This window comes from Scatophagus argus, chromosome 1 (assembly GCF_020382885.2).
Source record: "Scatophagus argus isolate fScaArg1 chromosome 1, fScaArg1.pri, whole genome shotgun sequence".
NCBI lineage: Eukaryota > Metazoa > Chordata > Actinopteri > Scatophagidae > Scatophagus > Scatophagus argus.
The window spans coordinates 12126999-12152935 of NC_058493.1; the positions used below are offsets into that span (position 1 = coordinate 12126999).

The window sequence follows — 25937 nt, forward strand, 5'->3', positions numbered from 1 at the left end:
TTAAAGTAAAAGTGAGAAAAAAACAGAAATATTGAAGTCGTAAGATTTACGCTCGGCAGCCCATTGCTGTTTTTCTTATTAGTATGATTACATTAGCAAATCAAATTCATTTGTCTATCAACCTTTGAGACACAGCCTGCAATCTGAGTACACTGAGTAATCTGCATCAAATAATGTCTGTCTCACACACACACACACAAAAAGCATGCACTAGAGAGAAGGGGTGTGCATAAGCATGCATACACAAACACATACATCATAAACACACACAAACACACAAATGTATACTTTGAAACAGACTTACACACACTTCTAAAGTAGCACTAATACACAATGAATGTGCACAAATGCACACATACAGAAACGTGCACAGTTTTATAATATGTGACATCAGACAAGCAGTAACAAATAAATCAGGACACCATCTGAGCCCATCATCATCTGAGTCATCACGAGCAAACAGTCAGCTTTTACCACTTTCAATTTGCTTTTGTGTGTGTGTGTGTGTGGGGGGGTGCCTGTGCCTGTGCCTGAGAAAGAGAGAGACCCAGGGAGAGAGAGAGATGATGTGATGTGATATGATATGATATGATATGCTGGCGGGGCATAAAGATAGATGATCATAATTACGCACAGGCCAAACTCCATTTCAAATCATCATCATCCTATTCTATCTGTTGGAACACACATGTACACACACACACACACACACACAGGGATTCACAGATATCCACACCCACATATCACACACCTTTGCATGCAGCAAATCTAGTGGAAGGAGGGACAGGCTTGTCATGGTATCACATTATTCCTGTCGGTTCATGCAAAGTTCACAGACAGGCATGAAATAGTTATTCTCTCTCTCTCTCCACATTCTCTCTGTCTATCCATTTCCTCATTGTTTCTGTTGGTATCTTCCCTTTTCTGTATGTATATCTTTTTCTTTTTTCTTCTTAGCTCTGCTTTGTCTGTTCCTCCTGCCATTGTTCCTTATGTCTTCTGTCCTTCTCAGTCTCTTTCCTCTTTCTTTCCTTCTTTTGCTTGGATCTGTTTTGTTTATTTCTTGCTCCTCCTTTGTTTTTCTTCCGCCCTCACATGTGTCCTGATGCTCTCCCTACATCCTTCTCTTTCCCTCTCTCTCTGTCTCCCTCTCTCTCTCTCTCTCTCTCTCTCCCTCTCCCGCTCTCTCTCTCTCTTTGTCTCCCTCTGTCTCTCTCTCTCTCTCTCCTCTCTCTCCCTGTGTCTTCCTCTCTCTCTCTCTCTCTCTCTCTCTCTCTCTCTCCCTCCCTCCCTCTGTCTCTGTCTCTGTCTCTCTCTCTCTCTCTCCTCTCTCTCCCTCTGTCTTCCTCTCTCTCTCTCTCTCTCTCTCTCTCTCTCTCCCTCCCTCTGTCTCTGTCTCTCTCTCTCTCTCTCTCTCTCTCTCTCTCTCTCTTACCCATCCTCCATCCGTCGTTCTTAAATAACAGTCTGGAGGATTCATCCTTTCCATCAGGGAATAAACAGGTGGGAAAATAGTATTGGAGCGTGCCTGTCTCCAGCTGGGGATGACTTCTGTGCACACACATATCTGTGTGTGTTGTGTGCACAGATATCTATCTATCTCTCTATCTGATAGATAGAGAGATAGATAGGTCTGTATGTCTGTGTATATATCTATGAGACTTTTGGTGAAATCTAAGGGTGAAAAAATGGAAACTAACTGTATGTATGCTCCGCTGGTCTAACATGTAACAACAAAAGATTCAGTCTAAACACACTTTTGTCTTACTGCTATGTCATTGGTGTTATTCCTGTTGCGCGTGTTGTTTCTTTGGTTGTCTTGAGCACTTTGCACATTGTATATAGTGTGGACACTTTTGTGCACAACAATCCACCCATAGACAATGTGTCACTTGTCACCTTCTGTGTGGCGGAGGATTGTGTCTGTGGTCTCAGCACTTCACTCTGCATCCACATGCACATGCAAAACACACATGCAGCAGTAATAATGTGTGTGTGTTTTTGTGTCTGTTTAATCTTGATGGGATGTTTCATCTGCAGGCTGCTATCACAGCTGGCTGCCTTATTGTCTGGGCCAGACTGATGGGTATGTGTGTAAGTGTGTGTGTATATGTGTGTGCGTGTGTGTGTAATTTTTGCCAGTATGCATTTTCAGTTTCTGTTCCCTTAATAGTGTGCGTGCAGATTTTCATATCTGTTGGTTTGCCTGTACATTTCTAATATATCTAAACATTGTATACCTATGTGAACAACATGTGCATAAGCGAGTGCGTGTATGTGTGTCTGCTGTCCATCAAGCCACACACAAAGCCGTACCAAACCATTGGCTTGGTTGCTGATGATGACATATGAGTTCCTGGCCTTGGTAATGGCTGTTAAATCTCATAATTACACGCTTCTTTATTGCAATGCATAATGACCCCGCAGCACTATTGGACAATTAATTAAGATTTTCAGCCCAGGCTTTTTCAGGCCCAGATGAGGAGGTGGAATGAGGTCTAATGTTCTTGTCTTCGAGCTAAGACATTAAGGCATGATGCTGTAAGAGAGGAGGCTGTCTCCCAGTGTGCATTCGTTTTCATCTCTCTTTCTTTTAGTCTGTGTATCTGTGTGTGTGTGTGTGTGTGTGTGTGTGTCCGTTCTTTCTCTCCTCATTGCTCCATTGTTGAGCCCTTCCTCTCAATGCTTGTCCTGGATGATGATATTGGGAGACCATATCTCTAATCTGCGAATGGTAAATTAATCCCTGTGGAGTTTCTGCGGCCCTCTCTCTATGGAAATCTATGGGGGATTAAGAAGATAGAATTGACACAGCCTCTTAATCTCATATACAGACACCAGGCCTGGACAGGATCCACTGGGTTTTGTTTTAAAGCCACAATCAGCAAGTTTCTATTCAAACATCAACCCTTTACAAATAAATAGATAAATAAATAAAGTCTTATGTCCACAATTTACCTCTACAATATTTTAGCTTGTCATGTACCGATTGAACACTTTGAAAACAAAGATGTGTTCTACCCAGTGGTTTAGACAGCAGGGCAGCCAATTTGCTGATGCTTGGACTATGGATTTTGTCTTTTCAGGAGAATATGTTGGCAGGATATTGTTCTGAAAAGTTAATCCAGCAAAAGATCAATAGACTGTCACCACTCAGTTAATTGAACAAGCTGGGAAAATGAATTAATTACAGGATAGATAGATAGATAGATAGATAGATAGATAGATAGATAGATAGATAGATAGATAGATAGATAGATAGATAGATAGATAGATAGAGAGATAGATAATTTGACTTAAAACCTTTGTTTGATCCTGATCTTTGTCTTGACCTAGTTATCATTCACATAATTTAACCACTGGGTAGGTGGTATTCCTCCTTTCTGCTTCTTCCATGTCAAACTGTGTCGATTAATTTTTGTTTTAAGTGTTGCCAACTGACAAAGCTAAAATTGCGGTTACATACGTGGCAATATTGTCTCCCACTGATTGGGTGATGCTGATGGCCTGAGAGGCACTCATTATTTGTGTGTCTTGTGGAGTCTCCACAGACATGAGGTGACTTTCCCTGCAGTAGCAAATTTTATGTAAAGTCCAATCAGTGTCTTAGCGTGTTCCTAATGATACTTTTGGGTTAGTTATAGAAATTACTTTAAATTAAAACAGTAAGTTCAGATAACCTTTTACCTGGACGACTGCGAAATTTTAGGCATATAAATATTCCCATTATGTCCTCTTTATTCTGGAACATGCATACATTTTTAAATTGTTCAACTCAGTGTCTTTGAGGCAAACAGACAGAGTTGGCGCGTAAGCTTCTCAGTTTTGTGCACACAGTTTATTCCCCTGACAGATATGAGCACACATGCTCATATAGAGAGCGACAGAGTGAGAGCGGTCATTCCTGCCTGCATCGTGTCCCTATTCCTGCCTGTGGCGGGTAAGGACACGATGCAGGAGGATGAGAGGAAGATGGGTGGATTGAGTGATAGAAAAAGTGAAAAAGGCAGCTACTAAAAATAATATTGGAAAGCAGAAATCATGGCAAAATTATGTTCCACAATGTTGTTTTCACTAAGAGCAGACCTCTGTCACTTTAGCAGTCTTCTTGACTCTGTGGAGTCAAGAAGACATGCCCCTAAAGGCATGTGTCCATACACTTCTTGACACGGCCCCGAAGGAGCTAGAAGTGGGTAATTAAAATGTAAATATTGATATTTTATTATTTGAAATGCCTCTGCTGCAATGCTCTTAATGTCACTCCATCTGTCGTCTCCACAGAGACGTGGGGTTGCCCTCTACGACCGGCTGCCCCCACCCAAGCGGCCCCCACTGCAGCGACAGCTATAACACTCGGCAACCATCTCCACGTCTCCATTTTGGGTCTAATTAAGTGTTAAATATTAGCACCAGCCGCAACCACAGAGGCAGTACAATGTGCGCACAGAGAATACAGCACACAACCCTCCTCTCTGGCTCTCTCTTTCACACACACATGGACACACACACACAGAACACTCATCTCCACTACAGCAATGGGAAGATTTTAAGTGTTAATCTTGCAGTGCTGCTGATGGTGTCTAATGTATGCAATTAACAGTCAGCCAGGGCTGAGGGTTTGGTAATTAGCTGGCTGTTCACACTGATTAGAGGCTACTGCAACCCTATGACTGCTCTACTCTCCCTGAGGCCTCACGAAGAAAAGGGGGGGAATATGGGGGGAGGAGAGGGGGAAGGTGGAAGGGGAGAGAAATAGAAAAAAAATATTTTAGCCAACAATATGAGAGGAGGTGAAAGTGATGATGCATGTCTGTGTGCAGTAGACACATAGACAAGCATGCCCGACATCAGCTTTAAATAATCATTTGTGTCTGATATTTCAAAACACATTTTTGAGTGGAGAACTGTAAATTCTTGTTGTTTCTTTTATGTTACAATAAGGCAAGGAGACGTGAGCTGATTTAAGCAAAAATAATCATGAGAATTCATCTTTCTTTTGTCCCCATTTCAGTTTGTTCGAAATTCAGCAGTGTTTACCTGAGGTGGCAGGTAACATTACTATGGTCTCAGTGGCCTCAGTCAGTCTAATCTTTACACACTTACTGGAGTTAGCTGTCTCTAAAAGGATGATAGAAGTTTGCAGGATGAACAGGCAAAAACGAAGACATGCGTACAGACATATTTCCAATAATAAGGAGGAGAAATGAGGAAAAGGAGGAAAAGAAATGGCCAGAAATTCTGTTCTCTGCATCTCTTCACTTTAAAACACACACTGAAAGGATTTTGAATGAGCAATCAGTTCTGTCAATGAAAGAATAAACTTAATTTGTGATTGGCACTTTCATTCAGTGTCAGCTTCACTTGACATATTGTGACTGCAGTACAGGTGTAGCCTACGTATATGTGTGTAAATGGGTGTGGGTCCTGTGTGTGAGTGTGTCTTTAAGCCCCTCTAAATTAGCTGGTTCTCTGGGTAGATTTGTTTCCATTTCGTTGCGCATCTCTGTGTAATTGGGTCAGCTGGTGAATGTGTGTGTGTGTGTGTGTATGCGTGCACGTGCGTGACCATGTGTGTGTGTGCGCACACGTGTATATCACAGCATTTGCCAGCGTGCTTGTCATGTGCGCACATCTTGTGTGTGTTGTTTCAGCTTGGCCAAAGTCATCACAGGGGGTCCGTGTTCATTTGGGCCGGCGTCTGGCCGTATGGTGCAAACAGTTTGAGATGCGCGCGCACACACACACACAGGCATAAAGCATCACAAGGGAGCACTTGCACTGCACAGCATGCAGCAGTGTGCGCACTAACACAAATTTAAACACAAACACATACAGAAAGAGGTATGATAGAGAGCAATGGAGCCACATAACACAGTGCATACAGAACAAACACAGACACACACGCAGGGCAGCAATGTGCTGGAAACTGTTGGAAACTTCACGTGTCCTAATGCAATCTCTATCTCAGTGGGCCAGAAGACTTAAGTCTGTCTCCTGCAGAACACAATACGTGTACGTGCTGCACATAGAAGCCACCATTCTCCTCGCACCTACAATGAGCAACAAGACAGTCATAAAACACTTGTTATCACAGTTCTCAATTGGTAAACTACATCGACGTGGATGGTGATTTTGCACTACTGTGCACTACATTTGTGGCCCAGTTCAAGAAATTGAACAGTTTCTAAAGACGAAGTCGGTTTTCATATGGTAGGTGTCTATTACACATGTTTATTACTATGTTCTAGCTTTGTTGGACACCACATTGTCTGCAGCAGTAACACACTATGTGCTTTTTACTCATTTGCCCCACTCTCATCCATCTCCTATAACTGTTTAGTGTGAATTCAGTTTTGCTGCAGTGTGTTACATTTCTGTGACAATGTGTGAACCTTATTTTATAAAGTTCATGACCGATAACTCTTGATAAGTGTGTGAACCTTTGCTGTTAAATTACTGAGACAGCCTGAGAAGTTTCCTGTTAAATGTGTCCTTGGGCCATGATCAAGTAGGACAGAGCACAGTGTCGCTGGCAACAGAGCAAGAACGTGCTCAAAGAGTGCAAGAATTGTGCAGATGGACCACCCTGTGCACTTTGTAATATTTGTAACCCTTTTTTCAGACACTCAGCTTTACACAAATATATGAAAAGGCATCTTTTGTGCTGTCCTGTCCAAACTCCAGTCTCACACTGGAGGTTAAGTTGGATGTTGGCTCATTCAGATCAACTGTGATCCAACAACACTGAGTTGATCTGCCTCTCTGAAAGCAGCACCCTGGCAAGGTACAAGTTTATTCTTACTGGGACACACTCTCTCTTCCTGCTCTTCCTGAATGTATTATTTAGACCTGGATATGACAGCATCACTCTCACACTCCAATTTTGCATAGTGGCTGCTGGCAGTATTGCAGTGAAAAATTCCCCTGTGGCCCAAAAACGAATTTGTCACACAGACCACCATTATAGAAGAGATTACTGTGGACAGGACATTTCAAAATGCAAACAAGGTCAGTTACAACTCTTTCTCTTTTTGATTCATGGAGCTTCCCTTGAGCTGAGAAAACTTTTGGGTGCAACTAGTGGGAGAAATGTTGCTGCACATATTCAGTGGGCTGTCTAACCAGGAAGTAAACCCAGAAGCTATAAAACTTTTTTGGTATATGCACCAGGCTAGCAATTCTCATTGGACTGAAGGGGCACAACCTTTGCATCTGGTAACCAGTTCTATTTATCCATCTATTATTCCAGTTTAAAAGCAATACTAAAAGTACATAAGTGTAACAGTGGAAATAGTGTGAAAAGGTTTTCTAGAAATGTTTTTTATTAATTGTTAATTGGAAGTATCAACACCATATAGACAGAAGTATCTAGACACACCTCTTTATGGGGTTGTTCAGGGGTTGGTTCGGCCCCTCACTTCCAGTGAAGCCAAGTCTTAATGCTTCAGCATACCAAGACATTTTGGACAATGCTATGCTTACAACTTTGTAGCAACAGTTTGGGGAAGACCCTTTGCTATACCAGCATGAAGGAGCCCCAGTGCACAAAGCATAGTCCATAAAGACATGGTTGGATGGGTTTGGTGTGGAATAACGTGACTGGCCCACACAGAGCCCTGACCTCAACCCCATCCAACAACTTTGGGATGAACTGAAACGGAGATTGTGAGCCAGGCCTTTTGGTCGAACATCAGTATCTGACCTCACAAATGCTTTGCTGCATGAATGGCCAACGGAACACTGAAGTGAACACTCAAAAATCTTATGGAAAGCCTTCCCAGAAGAGTGGAAGCTGTTCTAGCTACAAAGCTGTCTGTGTTTAGAGTGTGATGTCATTAAAGTCCCTGTTGGTGTAAAGGACAGATGCCCCAATATATTTGTCTATACATTTCATGTGCCAGAAGTGTTGTTTTCCACTGTAGTGACAGAATATAAAGACTAGTGTTGTGTTAATAAATGGGACTAGATCAGTATTTTCACACCTGTCATATTAATACACACACACGCACACATTCTCACATACACAGAGAATATTTGCAGTCTGCAATGATGTGTATAGGTACATCATACAAACATACACAGACTCACATGCACGTACAAATATCTCCATAGATGCCACAAACTGTACACACACAAGCGCACAGGTACCCATAAGCATCACAGTCAGTTATCACTGGTTCCCATTTGCCCTGTAACCACAAGAAAACAAATATAGGCCTCCTGGATATGTGTGTTCGTGTGTGTCTGTGTAGCAACTGGGGCATAAGAGAGGGCTATCCTGTGTGTGTGTGTGTGTGTGTGCCAGACTGTTGTGCGGTCTCGGGTGTAAACGTGCAGTCAGGACTCATTTGGCAGACAAACAGGCCGCAGGGTGGCTGGGGAATCGACGTGTGTTTGTGTGTGTGTTTGTCTTTATGTGTGTGTGCGTGTCTGACAGAGAAAAGGGAAGAGAAAAAAGAAGGAGAGTGTGAGAGCAAGCAGTAGAGGTTAAGTCTGCATGACTGCACTGCAGCCTCTTTCTGTCAGACCAATGTATGGCACATGCACACACACATACCAACACACACTGGCTCTCTCTGTGTACCGTCGCAGACACAATTAAGTGCCTCCATGTTTTAGCAGACACACCCAAAAAAAAATAATACACATACATCCAACCAAATAAATGATTTGGGTCGTTAACCTGACCTCATGTTCCTTAATTCATCCCACTCATTAAGCTTACATTTCTCTTAAATAAAAATAAACTTAATATCCAGTCTGTCACCAGCAAAGGATCCATACCAGGAAGTCTCACACTCTTGGACTGTACAAAATATATATAGAGGGGTGGTCATGATGGATAGTGGACATACAAAGTGCAAAACTTTAACACCAGAGAAGATTCAGGATTTTGTCCTGCTATAATTTCTGTTTTGAGTTACGTAAATTTAATTGTAAATTGTTAGTCGTGCTTTAGTTGCCATGGGTAATTTTGGACAGAAAATAAAGGAAGAAAGACAGTGGAATGTGCTTTTGCTACTACATAGAGTCCTTAAAGTGTTTTCTCATGATGTAAATAAAGAAAGAGAAAGAAGATGAAGAAAGGCAGGACTATGAAACTGAATGCAACTGGTCCCCTATGCACATTATCCACATTTAAAGAGAGCATTTGGGTTTGGACGATTTGAATGTAGACAGTAAATAAAAGGCTTAGCTCCACTTTGAAAATCAAATGTTTAACTTAAACAGTATACCATACTTGGTGTTCAGTTAACGTAAATTAAGGAGGCAAAAAGCCCTGCTCAAGCCTAATCATGCCTGTGTCCTGTAGAAATTTTCTCTTTTTTGAAGTGGATGTTAATATCTTTAAACAAAGCTTTGAACTTTACTTTTATTGTACATTAATGTGCATTCAGCTCAGCCCATCATCACCACAGCAGCAGCACACAAGCTGAACAACATCCACACATACACAAACAAACTCCCACACGTAGTATGAGATGCCTTATCAACAATGGGCAGAAAGGAAATGTAATTAGAGCCAAATAAGGAACCTTCTTTTGACAAGTGAAATCACAGGTATGAAAGAAAGGTCTCCACCCCTCCCACCACCACCACCATCTCTCCTTCTAATGCCCCCCTCCTTTTACTTTCTTCTCTCCTCCATCTCACTCTTTCTTATGCTCACTCTCTCTCTCTCTCTCACTCCATCAATACCTCTCTCTCTCCATCATCAGCACTAAATTCCCATTGATGTTTCTTTTCTTCTGCTGTATCGATCGCTTCATGAGAAGGAGGGGAGGAAGGGAGGAAGGGAAGAAGGGAGAGATGGCGTTATCTGTTAATTAATTTGTCCTGAAGCTGGCCGCCTATTAATCAGACAGATAAGAGGCATTGGATGGCTGAACAGCGCAGACAGGCTGGTAAGGGAGGGGAGTGGAGTGGAGTGGGTCGGGGAGACACACACGCAAACAGACAGAAAAACACACAGATTGAGACGCACACGCAGAGACACAGAAACATATGTACGAGAATGTATGCATTCAGCTATGTGTAGTTGTGTAGTAGTTCATGTCCGCAACATAAGTATACACGTATTGAAGCACACAAAACACTTCCCTGCACCACACTCACCTACACACACACACACAAACCACATCCTGATAAAAATCACTGATGCACCTCAATAAGAAAAGCTGCACTTTCAGCTCAGTAAATTAATCACAAGCGTTTTAATTATTGGTGTTTGTGTGTGTGTGTGTGTGTGTCTTTGTGTGTTGGTGTGCCCACCTCTTGAGCCATCTGTGCCCCCACTGGTTCCTGGATCAAATTCCACCAGAGAAATGTGTGTGAATTGATTGAACCCTCCATATTGCTCTCAACACCACAGCGCAGGCACACAGAGGGACAAGTTAAAACACACAACCAGCGACAGCATTAAACAACATTAACCCCTCATTCATGTCCTTTTCCCTTCACTTGACCCCGGGGTTTGAATAGATTCAGTAAGCGTGTGTGTGTGTGTTAATTTTAGAAATGCCTGGGCTTATTTCCCCTGCCCATGATGAGTGGTGAAGTCCTGTGGACCCCCTAAAGACATCTGAGATGTGTGTGTGTGTGTGTGTGTGTACGTACACATCAAGACCCCCTTAAGAAATTCACCTCTAATCCCTTCTGATGATTTCATTAAGTAGAAGAAGACACTGCCAGTTGGCAACGATACTGTTCCCTTCACTGTGCGGTGTGCATGGGTGTGTGTGTGTGTGTGTGTCAATCATACACATTTGGATTAATTCCAGTTTTCTCTTATGCATTTATGTCTATGCAAAAACGATACTGTATGTGTGTGTGCACACTAAGTTTGTGTGTGTGTATGTGTGTGTGTGTGCATTTGTACGTGTGTACTTGCGTTCGTGTGTGTGTGTGTGTGTGTTGGAGATGTTAACAGTTGTAGATAGAGTGAATTAGAGCACATTACAAACAACAATAGCCTGCAACCTGGACATAATGAGACGCCTGCCATTACCCATCAACACACTGTGAGATAAGAGCCCCAAACGCACATGCGCGCACACACAAGCACACACACACTCACACGTACATACACACAGTCACACACCTACCATCTCAAGAGGAGGCACATTGCAGCAGATGTTCTTGAAGAAATATCTTCCTTCTCATCTGCCTGCTTTTCCTGGCATGATGCTCCTCTGAAACACACACACGCACACACACACGCACGCACATACTGGCGGGCTGCAGTGAGGTCTGACAGGTGTGCTCACTGGGCCACTGCTTTTGCCTTTGCCTATGAAGGCTTGCACACACTCTCGGAAACACACATGGGCAGACAGGCAGGTGTGAACGGACAGGTGTGTGAGGAGAGGACAGCTGTGAGGAAAGGTGTGAGTGGGCAGGTGTTCCATTAAAGAGACAGAGAGAGAAAGACAGAGAGGAAGAGACAACAAGCGAGGTGGCGCACATAATTGCAAACGTAATCAAAATATATGGAAAATGAAGAAATATTACAAACAAAACAATAGTAGAGAAAAAACACATTCAGATCATACAGAAACACTCAGAGATCCAAACACAGAATATGAAGCCACAATCAGACGCACAGATGGTCAGTCGCAGACATGCACTGACAGATAAAAAGGCATGGATCGTGACTGGAGAGACGGACAGATATAGACATAGGCAAATAGAAAACATGGATTGACACTGGAGAAAGCAGGAGTTTTGAGGCCATAGCAGCAATTAGTGTGTGTGTTTGACCGGTGCAGCAGCAATGGCCAGCATTGATCCATGAAGGTTGTGTCAGGGGGAGATAAGACTTGCCTTTCCCCAGAGAACAGCCATGGGCACAGGGGGAAAAGGAAGAGGAGGAGGAGGCGGAGGAAGAGGAAGACTTTGGTCAACTGAATGGATGAAGAGTGGGCAGGGAGTGAAGGAAGCAGCTGATCTTGACCCTCTCACAAGCTTCAAAACAAGCTTTATTCCCTTAGTTTCTTTCGCTTTGTTCCTCCTTAGTTTTGCTTTTAATTGCCACTTCATTTACAATATAAACAATCAAAAAATCTTGACCAGAACAGGCCAGTATGTATTTTCATTCTATCTTTGGGGTCTTTTTCTGCACAGCAACAGACCGCTTTACTCTCTCGCTAACTGTGTTGTGTAAAATCTTTAATTAACAGTCCTCCTCCCTCTGTTCTTCTTTGTCTCAAACTTCCCCAGGTTTCTCTACACTCTCTTTGGCAGACCAAATGAGTCTACTGCAGAGTGCATGGATGGAGATCTTGATCCTTCGCGTTGTGTACCGCTCATTGTCCTTTGAAGACAAGGTTAGGGTCTTTGGCTTTGTTTTTTTTTTTTGGTTGTTGTTTTCAAGTTCTCATGAAATATGTAGATAGCCATGTTAATTTGTAACCTGACTATGTTTCCTTCAGTTGGTGTATGCTGAGGACTACATAATGGACGAAGACCAGTCGAAGCTAGCTGGACTTCTGGACCTGAACAATGCCATTCTTCAGCTGGTGAAAAAATACAGGACTATGAAACTAGAGAAGGAGGAATTTGTCACCCTCAAGGCCATTGCTTTGGCTAACTCAGGTTTGAAATGCGTCACTCTTCACTCTAATTTCTGCGTCTGTTTCTGTGTTTGAGTTTGTAAGCACACAACTGGTGGAGAAAGAGTTAATCCTAGGAATCTCCAGTCTCGTGGGACTCATTTAAACTGAACCATCAAAGGACTCATTTCAATACTCCACATCCTAACATACACACGCACAACTGCGCATATGACGCATGCTTAAACACACGCAGACTTCTTTTCCTGCAGTTGTCAAACCTCCCTCTCTCACTGTAGAAGCCACACACAGCTGTCTTGACATACAGTTATGTTACGAATGCACACACACAAGGGCACCGTACAAACATACACACACACGTCTTCAACCTGAAGCCCACCTCCCACCCCCAAACAAAGTGGCGATCCCTTTTACAATTAGCATAGTCGTCTCTTCAGATGCCTGTTAAATAAGGTGAAATCATTAGAACCCAAAGTTTGTCGATAAAGCCCCCTCTCTGATGTGTCCAGCTGCATCGACAGCTGACTGACACACGCTCTCTATCACAGACGCACACGCGCACACACACACACACACACACACTTTATTCCTCCCGTGACCCGTCTTTTGAACTTTGTCTTGGAAGCCAGCCAGCTCTTCAGTACTCTTTAATTACAAGGGGGGAGCTGTCAATACAATGTGTTTAAATGGGAGAATGCAATGGTAGAGCTTTTGAATAGGGAGGGAGGGGCCTTTTGTTCTGATTCTGCATCCATCACAACACACACCTCAACACATTTACGCTCTTTTCTCAAACATACCGACTTCATCTCTCTGACACGTCTATAAACACGCCATCAAACATATAAGAGCAGTGCTTACTTTCGTTTGATATTTCATGCCACATAAAAGCGCACATGCCGTACATATTGTCATGCACATACAAAAAATACTGACATGCTCTTGTCCTGTGGACCACATGTGACAGTCAGCCTCTTGGCTCTGGCTGTTTGGGTTTGCGTGTCTGTGTGTGTGTATGTGTGGGTGTTTGTGCTTGTCTGTCCATCTGTAAATGTTGCTGACTGAAAGTTGAGAAAGTCGTCTGGATCTGCTATGATGAATTGTTTGGCAACAGGTGTTCCATAGGCCTTGTTGCCACTTAGACGTCCACTGGCCTGGATGGGTTGGCAGGTCTGACACAGAGAGAGAGAGAGAGTGGTCTAAAATTTGGTGCATCAGATTTCAAAATATGAATGCAATGTCCAAAGTCACAAGCAAAGTGAAAGGTAACGCAGATGTATTAGGTACATATGTAGAATCTACTGCAATTCAAAACAGTATTGTGGAGCTTACAGTGTTCCATTATTGTTCAGGGTGTTGAAACAACTATGCCTACCAGCAATTACTTTCTTTATCGATCTGCCAGCTATTTTCTTGTTTGTTTGGTTAATCTGTCAGCCACAAAGAAACACAAATAATAAGAAATTCCAATGGGATGTCATCACATTTTGTTGTTTTGTCTGATAAACCACCAGAAACCAAAGATATTAATCTTATAAAAAAAACAGAGGAAAGCAGCAAATGCTCACGTTTGAGAAGCTGGAACTGGACCAATTTCATAGTTGTCTTTAAATTTTCTGTGTGAATAAAGTAACCTATAAATCAAATAATTGTTTCAGTTCTAGAGGCAACTCTCTGGTCATATCTAACGTAATGGTCATGCTGTATTGATCTGCATTATAGTGAATGGTGTTTCCAAAGTTTTGTCTCCCCATATTTACATTAGAGGGACAGCTAGGCCTAAAATCTGGTCCCTGATTTTCTGTCACGCTTATCTTTTTTTTTTTTGTTCATTGATACTGAGTAACATATCAGGAATGTCACAGAGTACAAGGATACTTACAACTACAATAAATATTATTATTACTGTCAAACTGAAGACAGGTTAATTACTAGAAAGGTAGAAGACTGATTGACCAAATGTCAGACTAGAATTTATGTTTTTATTTTTTTATAAAGCAGTTTGGCAGCTTAAAAAGTATCCAGATAAATCCTGTGTTGAGAAAGCTAACATTCAAAGTAATCATTCTTTTAACTGATTGAAATCAAAACAGCTGACGCCCCAATAAGAACTTTGCATCATTGCCCAGACTCACTAACTGCTCTTCAAGACAACAGAATGCTAGCATTAGCATTTTGAAGGGCACTGACACTAATTAATTCACAGGATGCTAATCGTCTGCATTAATGAAGCCAAGCCTTAAGAAATGTTAGCAAACGTGCCCCACATGTAAAGACAGCTAAACTAGCCATGGGAAACAGGAGGCACGTGTGTGTGTGTGTGTGTGTGTGTGCATTGTGAGTTCCATGTTAACGTGTGTTTGAACAGCCTTTTGTGCTCGTGCTCATTAACGTCTGTTGTTTTACTTGAGAGTGTACTGCAGGTCACAGCACAGGCAGCAGCCATGTGTACCAGCTTAAATACTGATCATCCAAAATTCATCAAAAACAATGCGAAGCTCATTAAGCTTGTTCTCGTTATAGTCTGTACTTCAGGTAATCATTTATTAGAAATGCGAGAATAAAGAGGAGAAGGGGATTGTCTCATAGTTTGTACATTAAGCATGTGTTTGTTATTTTTTCATCACTGAACAGAATGTATTGTACAAAGTTTATATCGTGTTTTCATCAAACAAGAGACGCTTCGTAAAGGGGAATATTTGGCGGAAAGAAATAAAAGAATACATAAAGAAAAGTAAAAGTAAAACAATGAGTAATGTATGTGGATCACCCGCTTTCATTAAAATTGAGAAAAAGCAGAAATTTCACAAACAGACAGAAGCTGAGTTTTCTATTGATCGCTATAGAATCCAACCCTGTGACTGGTCTGCTCCTGCATACTGATACATGCATTACACTCTATAGATCCAACAGGGTGATTGTATTTGTGAATGTCTGCACAACTATGTTGATGTGATGGTGTCCATGTTATGTTTTGAGTTTTCATATATTTAATATACGTCAGCTTGTGTGGTCATAATTTGGATATGACGTGGGTTTGATGTGTGTGTGTGTGTGTGTGTATACTAAACATGAAATGCTGTAGTTTTTTTTATGTGTATGCATGTACTCATAGGTCTAGTTTAGTTAGTGTATGTGTGTGCGTGTAAGTGTGCGTGTGTGTTGGGGTGTGGTGGCCTATCAATAGTTGTCTTGTGATTATTATTTAACATGCATGTAATCATTGATCGGAGACATTGATCGGGGGTTGGGAGCTAAAGGCCAGCTCACATTAAGAATTTGCCTCCCTAAGGGGCAATATGGAGCATTATCATTTAGGGACATTCTCCACGCTTACTGCCACATGTGCCGAAACACACCTAGCATGCCAGCTCAAAGAGAGATTAGACTTCTGTGCAGGCAACACACACACACACACAGACTCTCAGGTGTGTGCTGCATCACTCCATCATTCTACCAGTTCATCTCTTTTTTCTCCACCCACCCGTCTCTTTGTCTGTCCATTCATCACACCCACAGACCCACACTTAGGAGGGAGCAGCCCCTGCATTTAAAGCCCCACTCCTAGATTTAGTTTCAGTTAGAAACTGAAGGTTTGAAATCTACATTGCAAATTCATAATTGTACTTTTTAATATTTAGAATATAATGTAAAATTCCCTGGTTTTCACTGGTTTCTATTCAAATGCAAATACTGATAAGTATAGATAGTAACACTTTTTAATATATGCAATATATGTCAAAGTCACATTTAACCACACCATAAAGAACTTCCAGTCATGGGTTGTGGTCTGCAGTAGTATCAGTGTGTTGAGCATGTTTGAATTTTGGATTGAATCTTATCAGCTCTCCTCTTGTGTTATTGCTCTCACTGAGCAATAACACAACAGGCAGAGGGTGCACAGGGACTGACAGAGACACATGCTGTCATGAACATTATCTGAGAGAGGTGTGGGAGCTTTCTACACTGCAAAACCTGCCTGCCTTTATGGATGCAGAGTGTATGCACTTCAGCCAGTCTGACTTCTGTGCACATTAGGAGGAAGAATTTTTAAATTCTTGCAAATGCATAGTCCAGTTCCATCATGTTCTAATGAGTAATAAATCAAACCATAACTCACCATTTTCCACTTTTATCCACTTTTAATGATATGTTGCAAATAAAATATATATGAGGCAAACAAATAATATACTTTTCATGTCCTGATTTAGTCGTAAATGCTAGAAGTGCCTGTTCAAATGTGGGGGGTTTGTCACAACTGAATTTCAGTCATCTGTTTTTCTTTGTGCAGACTCCATGCACATTGAAGATGTGGATGCAGTGCAGAAGCTTCAGGATGTGCTTCATGAGGCCCTGCAGGACTACGAGGCTTCCCAGCACCAGGAGGATCCCCGTCGGGCAGGCAAGCTGCTCATGACCCTCCCCCTGCTTCGCCAGACCTCCACCAAGGCTGTGCAACACTTCTACAGCATCAAGCAGGACGGCAAAGTCCCAATGCACAAACTCTTCCTGGAGCTGCTGGAAGCCAAGGTCTGAGGACGGGAAAACAGATGGAGGGACAGCTAGACACCAGTCTGAACCAACTGAGCTTCAGCTCAAACTCTCACTTTGAATGACCTGTTGCTCTTTTACACGCACACACTCTGACACACACACACACACACACACACACATTCACACACAGAAATATGTCCCAGAAGTATGTCTGCTGACACGTCCCCCCCATGAATAAACAAATAACCTAAACTTCTTTCCTGATCCTCTAAACCCTCATCATCTTTAACAAAAGGGCGCTCATTTGACCTTTTGTGCTGGGGAAGATGCTGACAGACTGACAAGACCCCCCCTTTACCGAGGGAAGATGATACTTCCTTTTAAAACTATTAACAATCACTTACCAGTTACCACCGTGGCTCCGTACATTGAAGATGGCAAAACTCTTATGCATTTAATAACGATTAAGATGTTATTAATGACAAACGATTAAACAAGGACTCATTTAAAAGAAACTGAAAACTCATTTTAGTCCTGAGAGAGAGAAAGAAACTGTAAGACTGCACTTGTGTCTCCTTTTCCCTCCCTATTTACCCCAACAGAGTTTTTTAATTGTTCAAGAAGAAGACGAGTGGGGGAAAAAAAGAACACTACAGAAGTATTAATGACGTGTTTTGTCAATGAAATTTGGATGGATGGACAGAGAGAAAAGAAGAGGAGATCTGCCCTGCCAAAGAATGGAGCTCATCCATTCAGAGGATGCCAGCAAACTTTACTGTCATAACCCAAAACTATTTCTGCTTTGATCTACCAGTGGCTTTCAGTGCTGTGCCTCCAGAGTACTGCTGGCTTTCTGCTCCACCAATTAGCTTAAATATGAAAACGAGCAGGGCTCAGAGGACCAGGACTGGAAACCACTGCTGTGAACACTTTCTGGTTCTCCCTAAATTCAGCTTCTGGTTTCCCATGACTCCCCTACTTCAACACAACTTTGCTATTTGTTGTATTCGCTGAGGACCAGTGACACTGGCCTCCCAAACCTGTCAGTATTAACATACATATTAGTGGTTGCACACGTGACATGGCTGAAAGTGCTTTCAAATAGTCCAAGCACTCAAGGTGCTATTGGTTGACAGAGTTTATCAGTAAAAAAAAAAACAGTACTAATAATAATAACTTAACTTAAGAATGGATTCCTGCTTGACCAGCCGGTAGATGTCAGTCCACACTGCCTGTTGATGCTGTTTTCTCTGTCAAACACTCCTCTTGTGCTCAGACGTCTGTTTGAAGCATTTTCAGCTGCTTAGTGGCCCAGGTCTGAAGCTCTCCATACACAAATCAGTAGAGATTTCAGTCCGTCAGTGTGCCATTAAGAACAGTCCAGCCCGTGCTCGTTACCCAAACTCCAAAAAACTGCAAAGTGTCATGTCAGTACTACCCTCCTTTGCTCTGTTGCATTCACAACCAGCTTGTCACTCGTGTCAGTACAGAGATATTTTTGTGATTCATTCAGGGAGTGATGAGGGAGTTTCAGACACTCAGCGCAATACAAACCAGAGGGAAAGGTGTGCTGACAAAACTGACCGAAGAACAACTATTGTTGCTTTCCAACTCCTTATTTGTTTTCTTAATTTCTATCTTGAAAATAATCTTAGTGATGATACCAGTATTAGGATTGTAAATAACTGTCATCCTGTATATGACGTATAACATGGCTTTTTTGTTATTAATATTGTCTTCTTAAAACTGAATCAATCAATAACATCTTTCCTTTTTTCTATCAGCTTTGCCACTTTCAGCAATTATCATATATATATAAATATAACAAGTAATAATGTATTAACAAATCAGCGTTTATCTTAGAAAACTCTGAGCAATAGTGGTTTTTAAAGGAGGGGTTTGGGCATATGGACTAAGTCTGCAATATTAACATAACGTGCCAGTCTAAAATTTGGGAGAGTGGAAGGGGATTTGAGGAGAGTTTGTAGCTTCTCTTTCTGTGTAACTTGCCATAAGCTATTAGATAACAGTCAGTATTCCCTTTGTTAGTGACAGTAAGGCGGGAACAAATACGGACCATGAGATGTTAATGCTGCCGTAACGTAAAAAGTTGAAGAAGTAACACAAGCAGCCGAATGAGCCTGAGTCTGTAATTACCACACACTTCTGATGTTTGCACCTTTCTGTGACCACTGTTTTTATGCTGTCACTTTTAATCTGATTCAGACAGGTCAGTTAAGTTTAAAGTCAGCTCTTGACAGTTTTTGTCCTTGAACTGTGTGTATGTATGACTTTTATTCATACATTTTTTTTTTAGCTAGTTATCACTGTACTTTGTGTTGTACTTAAAATCTACAACATAACCTGTATTTAAAATAGACACACAGAGGTCTCATCAGTTAGCATTTTTGACTGTGTGAATTGTATTACCTTAATTATCTAAGCCTGCAAGCACACAGACTTTAGGTGGTCATTTCTATAATGGTGATCCAATCATTTCTTTTTTAAAATGCCAAGAAATGGAGAGCTGAGCTGACAGGAAGCTGTCTGACATCTTACAGAACAGTGGAGAAACACTGAAAGGCTGCACACTGTACGTTTGACTGATCACAGCTTTAACAGGTGGAGACAGTCAGGAAGTTTTTTGTTGTTGTTTTTTTGTCATTGTTTATGTAGTTTCTGAAGCCGAATAAGAATGCCAAAACGTGTAATCTAGATGACAGTGTAATCTAATATAAAATGGCAACTTTTCACAGCACAGAGTGCTGCAGTTTAAGTGTAGTTGATCTCTGACATCACACTCTCTGTATCAAACATCAGTATTATTATTAAGGGGTATTTTCTCAGCCTTCTTAAACATTGTATATTGTAAATTATACAGATTATAATTCTAACATAAGACATTTTATTGGAAACAAAAGTGAGAAAAAAAGGAAAAAAATGTAGTTCAGCCTTGATGTGTGTTTCATGTTTGCTGTTTTTTCTATCAAGAAAAAACCCTGTCTCTTTAATTTTACGTTTTCGTTTGAACGTCCTCTTTCTGTTTGATCCTCTCCTCCTCTGTTAAGTCCTTTAAAGCGTTGCTGTGTACTTTTTCTTGTGGTGATTCCCGTTCTTGTGGCGTGTGCTTCTTCTTGAGACAACACAGAGTAGAGTAGAGGCCATGTTGTCTGTCTGTCGGATCAGTCCGCTGGGGGTCTGGGTACCGGATTCTCTCCCAATGAACCGAACTGGATTTAAGGCTCTTCCTCTAGAAACTTAACTAGACCACCAGAATCAAATTACAGTATTCATCTTTACCTAACTATACATAAATAATTAAATATTTAGTATCTAAATGAAGAAACACCATACAAGTATTTAAAAAGGGATCATTTGTGTAACTTTCCTGTAGAATAAACAATATACTGTATATCTTTAGGTTTAAATAACGATCAAATGAAAAGGACATTTGAGTAACTCAGAACTGTAGGTGACTCTTTTTTGATAAACTAGCTGTACATAACTGCCTTCCATACAGCTCGAATCAGTCATTATCTTTACTGTTTCAGCAATCAAAAATAGAAGATATGAAGATGAAAAACCTTTAAACCCCCCCAAATCGTGTCCTTTTTTCAGCTCATTTCCAGCAAAGTCCCTTGCTTTAAAACAGACAGTAAAAAGTGATTAGATAGGTGAAGGTTATGGCGAAAGATTTTTGTGGCTTGATTGGAAAATGTTGAAAAAGCTTGACATGTTAATTTGCACTTGTGTGTTCATCACCATGCACTCATTTCATTGTATTTCTGCTTTGGCCTCAGTTATGATTGTACTCACTGTACCTCTTTAGACACATTTAGAGATTTATAGATTCTGCGCTACCAATAGCTTAAATTCAAAGATTGTAGGACTCATCAACATATAATGTTATGGAGAAGAACTATACCTACCAGTTATTTCACAGATGCATAAGAGATATTTGTAAGTGAAGTCCCCGATGACAGAATTTTGATGGTAACTTCAAAACACAGTCTCATTGTCACAACAATACTAAATACTGTACATTAATCAACAAACAACTATGGAAGAAAGGTGCTCTTTTTTAAATATTGTTTCTGTTCTTTTGTTGTTTGTTTTTATTTATTCGTCACTTGTCCAACCAATCCTGTGTGCTTCTGAACAATTTGACATGAAGAAAGATGCCACACATCTCCCTGAGCTGATTTAGACTGAGCTGGATCTGGTTTGGGTTTTAAAATGAATCAAGTTAAATTTCTGCTAGTGGCAAATGCTTGGTTTGTGGAGTGTTTCCACATTTGCCTAAATATCAAATTATCAGTTTAAGTCAAGTAATCAATTGAAAATGATGGTCATGTTCAGTTGGGGGTCACTGGGATAAAAGCTGTTATTTCAGATGACTAAAAAAAGAACAAACCTACCAGCTGAAATCAGGAGGGACACTGTGTTATTCTTTCAGAGGTTTTGATAAAGCCTGCACCTCAAAGCCAGTATTTGATTAGGATGTACAAGACAAAAAGTGATTTTCCTTGAACAATTTTTATTTGTATTTAAGAAGCAATATGTTCATGACTGTACATTGACAAGACAAGAGTTGCACTTGTTTGTGTTGGCTTACTTATCCCAATGCTGCTGTAGCTATTAAGATTATCTCGCAGTTAGTGTTAAAACCATTTAAATGACAACAAACCAAACTGGTATTTTCTATGAGAAGCATTGAAAGAAGGACTGTCTAGGTTATTGTAGAGCCACTGATAGAAAGAGTTTGACCTGGTTGCACTTTGGACGCCATGTTATTGCCCACATCTGGAGCTTAGATCCAGTAGCTGCAAATACTCTATCTAAAAAATAGTTTAGCACAGAAAAAAGAAGGTAATTTAGGCATAGTGACAAAGCAGGATCATCCATCTACCATGGCTGCCCCTGAAATCTGCTAAGGCCAAACTGTGTCTATCCACAGCTCTACAGTGTTTAGTCATTAAGTTGTATTTAATCCCCAAATGTAACTTCCACCTTTACTGCAGCTAACCCTGCACTCTGAATTTGCAAATGTGAAGAAAATATTTAAGGGAGAGAGAAAGATGACACATCTGGATATGAAGGATATTTAAAGATAAAAGGACCCTCGTGTGATGGAGAAGACTTGTGTACGAGAAGACCCTGTAGTGTTATTAAAAACATGTCTGTAGATTTTAGATGTGCTTCACATCAGTAAATTAAAAAAAAAAAAAAAAAAAAAGAAACAATAACCTGTATATTTTTGTGACGTGTATCATACAAGTGTGCTCCAACAATAATGTCCATTTGTGTAAATGTATTTATTTCACATTGTATATATTGTTCAATGCAAAAAGAGAGACCTATGATTCTGTAACTTAAACTACTATGGGTTGAAACATTACATGTGTTACTCCAGACTATGCCTTTCAGGATTATTACAGTAGAGCAATATCAATTAAAACCAGGCTTCCAGTTTTGACATCTGTCTTTTGTCTAAGTTTTTTTTTTTTTTTTTTAAACAAATTTCCCAATATGAATGTGGGTTTCTTTTCAAGTGGTACCAAACAACAAACACGTCTTTATAAGACAGTTCACATACATAGCATGCATGCTAGTTGTCAGTAGTCTCTACTTTGCAAGATTATAGTTGCATTGTGTTCAGACAAACAGTTCAGGAAAAAAACAACACAGGCTTGTCTGATCCTGAAAAAGCTGAACCTGGATCTACCTTTTCTGCAACATAACGAAGCACCTTCCAGCAAGGCATTGCATTGTCCAGACAAATAAATGCAAGCATGCAGACTGCTTTGTAACTTCAATGTCTGTTTCTACTCATTACCTGACAATCATTGTCAGCCAACTGCAGCCATGCCATGATAACTCTGCAAAGCTTTAACATCTTGTTTCACCTGGTGGCTGTTGAGCCTTTCAATACAAGGATGCTTTCTGTCTGTACACTCACTGTACAATGTCGGCCTCAAAACTGAGTGTGAATTCACTTTATCCAAACAACCGAAGGACAAAAACATCAAGCATGATTGATAGCAGTTGGAACAGTCCATACAAGGTCAGCAGCACAGGAGGGAAATTAAACAGGGGGAATGCAGCCATCCCACAGCAGGAAGCAACAAAACCTAGCAGTGACCTGAGTGACCCTACCAGTGTCCAGATAAATCTAGCTATTCCATCCCAACACCACAACTTCACTGACCACACTGTGAAACCATTATATAAACCACTAAATAACCACTCATTGTTGTAAAAGTGCTCAGGTGCTTTATAATGCATTTAGTGGCTTTCTTAAGGGTGCTAGAACTGTGCTAATGTTAATGCTAATTTATCTGTCAGCTAGAGCATTCAAACATGCACTTAAAGGTTAACTTTGGGCTAAGGTCATGTTGTTACTGTTCTGTGTTTCAAATGCTGTATTTACATGAGACATGAAATGAAAGTGAACAATGAAGACTGGAGGAGGAGGAGGTGGAGGAGGGAAAAGGAAGTGGTAACAGCTTGCTCCAGTGGGTGGCTAACTACTGCCCACTCTGAATGGCCAGATCTTCTGCTCTTGCCAAGGGCACAAAACACACTCTCTCTCACACACACAAACACACACACACACACACACACACACACACACAGAGTCTTGTTTCCATCACTTTTGTGACCACCTGACCAGCATCTAACCATAACAATAAACATTTCTTGCCTAACCCTTACCTTAACCTTAAAGCAAGTCCTCATCCTAATATTTAATGATTTACATTGTGGGGACTTGCGTTCTGTCCATACAAGTAAGTCACAGTCACAGTCCTCATAATGACTGTGTTTTACTGGTGTCATTATGTCTCCACAGCACTGTAAAAGGCAGTATGTCCACACACTGACATTAGACATTGTCCTTTCTTTCTCTGATTCTTTAACTGTTATGTTTGAAACAATTTTCCTCTGCCCTTCTGTACCATTTTGCTTCATCTTTTGTTTGTTTGTTTTGTTTTCTGTCTGTCCCACAGACCATCACACCTCTTTTTTTCTTTTTCTCTTTCTTTGTCAACCTCAGATACTTCCTTATTTCTCTCCCTCTCACTTTCTCTCTCTCTCTCTCTCCTAATAGCCAGCAGTGGTAAATGGGATGCAGAGGCCAGATATTTAATGTAGCAGAGAGCTGTGAAGCGTTTTAAGAAGCCTTTTTCTAACAGGGAGAGCCCTGACCCGCAGGCAAATATTTTTCAACCAGATGACATAAGAAGATATTAGCTGAAAGAGAGTAAGATTTTCATTTCCTCTCTCTCTCTTCTTACAATTTTTCTCAGTCTTTTCTGTTTGGGTTGCTGCCTAGCCACCCAACCCTCTGCACATACGTTTTATTTTACTTGCTTGCTTTTTGGAGTTCATTTATTTTATTTTATCTTTGATTCATTATTATGATACGATAAAAGCTACTTGAGCATTTCAGCTGCTGAGGGGCTCTTATCGTTAACCTTGTGGAACGCATGTAAGAGTGGGCTCCACACGCTGCATCGCTAATGGCCAACTTAACTCCCCTCTTCTCCTCCTCCACCTTCTGGCTTCATCTACATCTCTCCTTCTATCTCTGTCTGTCTCTTCCCAAGCATCGTCCATGCCTTTATCTTGCTTCCTTGCTATATGCTCTTTTCTCTCGTAATCTCCCCCTATTATATTTACTACTCTTTCAACTCATGAATTCAGTATTCCACATTGGTTTTATTTCTTTTCCTGTACAAGAATCTAAAATTCAGCACAGGTCTATTCTGAGTAATCAATGACACAAGCAATAAAAGGAGGATATAGCCATGATCTGTCACTGTTGATAATTGTGATGAGCTGGGGTTTTCAGTGGTTTAAAACTCAGTCATGTGATAAAGCATTTTCATTCATTATTTTGGGGGTCCCACAGGGATCATTTTTCAGCCCCATTTCATTCTCCATTTACATGCACAACGTTTCAGCGTTATACCAGTGATACACAGTTATAGCTTCACATAACTCCTAATGGCACCATTAGTCTGGACAGTCATAGAAGCTGCCTCACCGATATGAAGTGGGGAATTTAAATTCAAAATAAACCATCTTTTCTATTCAAATAACTAAATTGGGATACACCCCCAAAAGAAATTAACAAGAGAGGTGTACAATTTTATGGACATTTGAGTTTTGATGAACAAGTAGTTGAAAAACAACAACCTGTGAACACAAGGAATCTTTTGTTTTTGTAACTTAACATAAAGTTACCTCAAAGAATTTATAATCTATACAACATACAACACCCTCTATCCTCAGATCCTCAATTTAGATAATAAAAACTCTCCCAAAAAAACTTTTCATGGGGAAGAGCTCTGGAGCAACAGAGGAGGGATGGGCATGTATGCAATAGATGATGTGTGTAAATTATATACAAACTCAACTTTACTGGTGACATGAAGGGAGGACCGAAGTGACAAACATCAGGAGAGAAAAGGAAATAAACACACAGAAAGGGAGACAGAAAGAGACAAGAGCAGAGAGAAAGAGAGAGAGAGACTTTGGCCTTGAAATTAAAGGCCTGAACAGAGTCAGAGTCGAACTGTCAAAGTGCCAGAGCCTGTCAATACTCTCCCCATATTTTTCTGTTTTGGTTTGTCCTGTTCATCTGTCCTGTCTCTGTTGTGTTTGTCTGGGGCTGGGTGTGGTTATCTAATTAGCTTCCCCGCCTTCTCATCTCATCTCATCTGCACACGTGGAGCTCATCAGCCTCATCAGCCGTGCCTCATCTCAGCAGTGTAAGAAGCTACCTCATTCTGTCTATCTCAACCAGATTGTTCAGTCATGTTTGTGGTGTTTACTCTTCAGGTTCCAGTTTACCCTTTCCAGCTTCAT

At 40.9% G+C, this 25937-nt stretch overlaps 1 protein-coding gene across 12 annotated transcripts in view; it reads left to right on the forward strand.

Annotated features, from left to right (window-relative positions):
• Window positions 1-22302, forward strand: part of esrrga (estrogen-related receptor gamma a) — a 142089-nt gene extending 119787 nt beyond the window's left edge. For all 12 annotated transcript variants that reach the window (XM_046383543.1, XM_046383564.1, XM_046383590.1 and 9 more), the window contains 3 exons: window positions 12220-12326; window positions 12432-12594; window positions 16864-22302. In XM_046383543.1, the coding sequence (XP_046239499.1) occupies window positions 12220-12326; window positions 12432-12594; window positions 16864-17108 (515 nt within the window). In that variant the 3' untranslated portion in view covers window positions 17109-22302. The remainder of the gene's footprint in view (window positions 1-12219; window positions 12327-12431; window positions 12595-16863) is intronic.
• The last annotated feature ends 3635 nt before the right edge of the window (window positions 22303-25937 follow it).